Consider the following 5,694-nt stretch of genomic DNA (forward strand, 5'->3'; position numbering starts at 1 on the left):
GCCCCGTGCCCGCCCCGCCGCCGCTCCCTTCCCCTCAGAGCACGGCGGCGGCCGGGCCATGGCCCCTCAGCAGCCCCGGCCCGGGCCCTACGGGCTTTCCGCTGCCGGTGGCGGCTCCGAGGCCCTCATGCTGGGGGACGGCCCCGGCGGAGACCCCCGCTGGGAAGGGGGGGGGAAGCGGCGGAGGCGGCGGTGCTGCGGGCCGCTGTGGGGCAGCGTGGCCGTCATGGCCATCGTCGCCCTGCAGATCGCCTCCACCACCGGCCTCTTCGTCTACTTCACCATGGCCATCTCCAAGGTGAGCCCACCGCCGGGACGAAGCTCGGGAGGGGGCTCGGGGTTCGTGGCGGAGCCGGGCTGGGGGCAGGAGCCCACCCAGGGAGGCAGGGAGGGGGCACCCCGAGCCTGGGAAGGGGGCTCAGCACCCTGCAGGGCTGCTAAAGCCTCTTTAGGAGCTGGTAGGAGATCGGTCCCAGCACGTAACCACCAGGTGTGACCCTGCCCCACTGCTGCCTGCTGGAGACCACCAGTCCCAAGAGCTTCAGGGCCCCCGTCACCATCGCACGGGTGCTGGCCTTGCTGCAACAACCTGATCCTGGTAGCAAAAAGGGAGAAATTGGGAAAAGTCCTGCCCGTGGATGCAGGAGGACAGCCTGTCTGGTGCCCCGTCCAGCATCCTCCGGAGCAGACTCCCCTCCAGGCTTTGTTTCCGTGCCTGGATCCCATGCGGCACCCACTGGGAAGGATTTACATGAAAAGCAGCAGTGAGAGGACGGAAATGTGGGGCAGACAGAGCCTCAGGGAATGTATGAAGGAAGATTGCCACTTGAATTTACCTTTTCGGATGAATTTGGAGGCTATTCAGCAGGTCCCTGCACGGGATCGGTGCTAGGTGTAGGCAATCAGAGCTCAGCACATTTGGGGTCTCTGAACAACCCGGGCAGCCTGTCCTCACCCCAGTGCACACACATACACCGGGTCCTCCCCCTGCCACCCCCCTCCCCCAGTTTTACAGAATTTTCTCTCCTGCTTTTCACTTAATTTAAAGCCTTACCCTGTGCGTGCTTCCCAGGAGGGGAGCCAGACAAGGCGGGCAGAGCGGCTGCCCTCCAAATTGAGAAGTGCTGGTGGCACGGGCAGCCTCGAGGCAATTAGCATCGCAGTGGGGGCCAGGCAGCTGTTAGTGGGGCAGAGGGATAAAAAGCGTGTGGCTGCGGTGCCCGTGGTCATGCTCGTGTTGTGGAGCTCCGTGTGAGCAGCCCCACTGCTTGGAGCTTGACTTCCTCAGCAGGCGCTGTGCATCCACCCACTCAGACAGGCACGTCTCTGCACGACTGCAGCCTGGCTGGCCAAATCCACACGAGGCGAAACTGCTCGGGCTACGCTCACCCTTTTGCAGTCATCCAGCTGAACGAGCCACCACACCACTTCCTCTGTGTTCATCACTGCAGCCCACCTCTGAAACACGGCGCTCCAGGGCAAATCCAGCCCGCCCAATAGGAGAAAAAAAAGGACTTTTTGTCTCATTTCACATAGCTTTTCTGCTGGTACCAGAGCCTCTGCTGATCCCAGTCAAGGGGCAGGCAGCGGTCTGGTGGGAGCTGCAGGGCTTAGAGCAGGCAGGGACCCTCGGGAAGCACAGGGTGCTGGTGACACTGACATCGAGGCCAAGCCCTGTGTCCTGATCTGGGACAGGCCAAGGTGATAAAGGTGGGATGGGCAAGGTGCTTGTGTTCGTTCCTGGCTCCTGGCACGCTGATTTCAGGGCAGTTGTCCCAGCTGTGCCTTGGTTTTCCCACACCCTATACAGCAGAACAGCAACCAAGCAGCCGGCCGAGCTCACCCCACTGGGACACCGGGGTCAGAAGCGAGCCAGCTGGCAAGGCACAGCTCACCATGCAGCAGCTCACATCGTACGGAAGGAAGGCTTCCCATCCCAAACCACAAGCTAGCAGACTAGGAAAGTTTTTGAGACCTGCCTGGGCTGAGTGCTCGGCCTCCAGCCAGTACAGCTCAGCCCTGCAAGGGGGAAGGTGCGTGAGAACCCCTGACACTGCAGGAGCCAGGCAGTTGAACCCATACACATCCCCTCCAGGGGAATCTCCTCTGCATCCACCAGCCAAGTCACACTCACACACACTGCCTTCGCCTGCTCTGTGCAATCCGTGGATGTCTGGGTGTTTCTGTTCCAGCTCAAAGCCCAGTCACAAGGGAGCCTGGAGGAGCTGAGGTGCCTGCAGCTCATCAACCAGCAGCAGGAGGGCTCCAACCTGGAGGAGCTGATCAGCGACCAGTCTTGCCTCAAGCTGGCCAACACCATCAAAGCCTACGTGGCCGTGGTGAGCATGGGCCCATGGGGTTGGGGAAGGTGGGACACACCACAGGAGGGCTCCTGCTTGCCTCCCTGCTTCAGTTTCCCCATCCGTCTCACGAGGGGGTGGCAGAGGCTTGATTTCAGTGGGATCAGAGCAGTGCAGCTGCACGCCAGGCCCTCTGCAGCTCTCTGCATCGAGGAGCTGGTAGGGTCCAAAGGCACAGTGTGAAAAATGGAAAAGATGCGAGGAGCTGGGGAGCAGGGAATGTCTTTTGCACCTTTAAAACCTTTAAACCATGGGGCTCTTTTTCTTCTCTAATGGTTCAGGTGACGGAGAACATGGCCCACAGGAGCGTGAAGGGTGAGTTCGTCCTGGCTGAGCACCTGGGGCAGGGGATGGGGCTCCGCTCCCTGGTGCTACCAAGCAAGGATCTGTTTGCTCGCACCCAAAGTGCAGCTGGGCAGAGGGAGCCACAGCCCACGCGTGCACTGCTCAGCTTGTGGCCAGGGCTGCCAGCAGGCTGGGCTGCTCCGGGGCAAACTCCACCAGGCACAGCCCCACGGCTGTGAGCTGGGGTGGGACGGGAGGCACAGACTGTCCCACGGGGCAGGGAAGGGGCTCACATCCCTCAGCATGGGTTGGAGGGGCAGCTGGGGCTGGTTGGAGCCTGGGGAGCCTGTCTACCAAAGGGGCAGCACAGAATGCGAGATAATAATTGACCAGATATTTCCATCCCCAAGTAAACACCCTCTTTGTAGGGTCAGCGAGGCATAGTCCTGCCCAGGTCTTTCTGGTCGCTAAGGACATGCTCTGGTGGCATGGGTCTGGGGGTCCCCATGCACTCTGGCCTCTATAGCCCTTTGTCTCTTTTCTCGCAGAGGCACAGAAGAGCTACTTCAATACCTCGGAGGGACAGGTTCCTCCCAAAACGCCTGGCAAACCCTCAGCACATCTTACCCTCCGCCCGCAGAGCCTGGCCCTGGATGGTGAGTTGGGGATGGCAAGCAGGGCACTGGAGAGTTTCCAGGATGGGAACGGGGAGGAGAGCTCACCCGAAGGGCAGGGGGCTCAGCGTGGGAGGTTGCACTTGGTGGCAGATGGGGAGAGGTTTCTCCTCTCCAGAATGGCAGAGGTTGGAAGGGACCTCTGAAAAATCACCTGGTCCAACCCCCCTGCCAAGCAGGATCACCTTGAGCAAATTGCATGGGTCTCCGGTCCGAGGCCACACTCTTTACCCCCACTCCAAGCTGCACGACCCTGGGAGAGTGAAAGGGCCGTCCCGTCCCTTCCTCCTGCCCCTGGAGGATGCTTCCCAGCGCAGTGCCCTCCCCTTGCTGACCCTTCCTTCTCCCCAGGGATCTCCAAGCGCTTCGGGAACCTCTCCCAGTCCTGCCGCCACGCCATCGCTCGCTGGGAGGACGGCACCATCCACTCCCACCTGCAGAACATCACCTACCGGGACGGCCGGCTGCGGGTCAACCAGGCGGGCAAGTACTACGTCTACTCCCAGATTTACTTTCGCTACCCCAGCGAGGGGGCCAGCACCCGCCTCTCCGGCCCCCAGCTCGTGCAGTGCATCAACTGGAAGACGTCCTACAGCCAGCCCATCCTCCTGCTCAAAGGGGTTGGCACCAAGTGCTGGGCACCCGAGGCAGACTACGGCCTCCACGCTCTCTACCAGGGGGGACTGTTTGACCTCAAGGCCGGCGATGAGCTCTTTGTCTCGGTCTCCTCGCTGGCTATTGATTACAACGACGCAGCAGCCAGCTATTTCGGGGCCTTCCGGCTCGACCTGTGACTGCCTCCTCATCCTCACGCCTCCCCTGTGCCCTTGCCGTGTCGACTCTTCTGTGCGGCCCAGGGCAGCAGCTATTATTTGAGCTGCTGCTGAATGGAGAGCCCCTCCTGGTCCCGTTGCCTTCACTTGTATGGGACAGCAGCCACATGGCCGGGGAGCCTGGCGCAGCGTCGTACCCTGCGTGTCTGCTGGAGCTGGGTGAGACTGCAAGAGCCACACCACCAGTGTACCTTGTAACCACCCCCCCGACCCTCCACAGAGCAGAGGCACAGGGTCACAGCCACAAATGTGAGACCGGTTCTCCCTGTGGAAGGACAACCAACCCCCTGCAACTCTGCATCCACGTTTGGCACAGGCAGGCCCAGCAAACCAGGCTGCGAGGCTCCGGGACCCTGAGCTGGAGGCGTTTGGGGCAGAAGTCAGGATTAGCAGAGAGCAGCGGGACGGTGAGCACTGCTCCGGGGCTGCCCGCCGCCCTGACAGCCTGAAGGCACAGGGCAGCTCCAGCACCCACTTCCAGAAAGCAGCAAAGGAGTTTCATTTCAGGTTAGTTAGCAACCTGGGCCAGTGCCAGCTATCAGTTTCTGAGGAGCCAAAGAGCAGGGCACAGAGCTGGACTAATTAGCAGCACAAACAACCACACCCAGGCACGTGGCAGAGACGCGCACCTTGCCTCGGTGGATTAGATGTCCTCAATGGCACCGCATCCACAGAGCCCAGGGCACAGCACGTCTTGCTCAGCATCTTCTCTCCACCTCCAAATAGATGTGAATGCATCACACCGAGAGTGCCACACCACCAGGAGCCCAGGGAAGCCCGTCAGAAGAGCAGAAAGCTGGGGGAGCTTCAGCCCCTGGCCCCCTGGCCTGGTCCTCAGCAGCTGGCACAAGCACCAGCACCCGCAGACCCCCTCAGGTGCTTCTTCGTGGCCCACCCAAACCCCTGACAGTGCTGAGGAGATGCTGAACCCCCAGATCAGCTGCTCCTTGGGAACAGCCTGGCCTGGGGCAGCTCCCCATGAGCCTTGTGTGAGAGCAGCGTGCTGCACAGAGGGGTGCCCAGCCCCCTGATGCTAAGCTGTGCTGCAAATGAGCTGGTCCAGCCTGCGGGACACGGTGCAGCTCAGACGGACAGTGCCAAGCCAAGGTGCTTCTGACCTTTGGGTTTTGTTCCTCCCAGCCCTGTTGGGCCAGCACAGCTGCTCTCCTGCTCACACCATGAGCCTTCACGGTTGTTACCCTCCACAATTTCAGCTCAGGCCATGCTTGAGCCCAGGCAGCAGCAGCATGGAGCCGAGCACGGACAAGACCAAACCCCCGTTGTTAAACCCCCAGGATGTGACGGACACAAAAGACGTGTTGAAGCAGAGCATGATAGAGCTGGCTTGGGCACTGGGGTGGACGCAGCCCACTTTTGTAATTACTTGTGTACTCTGTATCATATTAAGACTGTTGGCGTGCAAGTTGTTCTGCACGGACAGGCCAGCGGCACAGACTCCCACAAAGGATGCAAGTACCCCTGCTGCCAGCACAGCTCTGGGGTGGGGGTCTCGGTGCCTGTTTAAATAAATCCTGTACTCCA

At 60.9% G+C, this 5,694-nt stretch overlaps 1 protein-coding gene across 1 annotated transcript; it reads left to right on the plus strand.

Annotated features, from left to right (window-relative positions):
* Positions 1-5,694, plus strand: LOC101800948 (tumor necrosis factor ligand superfamily member 10). Its single transcript, XM_038184553.2, has 5 exons — positions 1-298; positions 2,193-2,339; positions 2,642-2,675; positions 3,194-3,301; positions 3,671-5,694. The coding sequence occupies exons 1-5, from the start codon at positions 59-61 to the stop codon at positions 4,111-4,113; spliced, it is 972 nt and encodes a 323-aa protein (XP_038040481.2). The 5' UTR covers positions 1-58; the 3' UTR covers positions 4,114-5,694.

This window comes from Anas platyrhynchos, chromosome 10 (genome assembly GCF_047663525.1).
Source record: "Anas platyrhynchos isolate ZD024472 breed Pekin duck chromosome 10, IASCAAS_PekinDuck_T2T, whole genome shotgun sequence".
Classification (NCBI taxonomy): Eukaryota; Metazoa; Chordata; class Aves; order Anseriformes; family Anatidae; genus Anas; species Anas platyrhynchos.

What these genes read in the sequence shown, in the direction of transcription:
- LOC101800948 (XM_038184553.2), top strand. Translation starts at nt 59, where the DNA reads ATGGCCCCTCAGCAGCCCCGGCCCGGGCCCTACGGGCTTTCCGCTGCC. An exon ending in GGCCCACAGGAGCGTGAAGG is followed by an intron (nt 2,676 to 3,193) that starts GTGAGTTCGTCC and finishes CTTTTCTCGCAG; the next exon opens with AGGCACAGAAGAGCTACTTC. An exon ending in GCAGAGCCTGGCCCTGGATG is followed by an intron (nt 3,302 to 3,670) that starts GTGAGTTGGGGA and finishes CCTTCTCCCCAG; the next exon opens with GGATCTCCAAGCGCTTCGGG.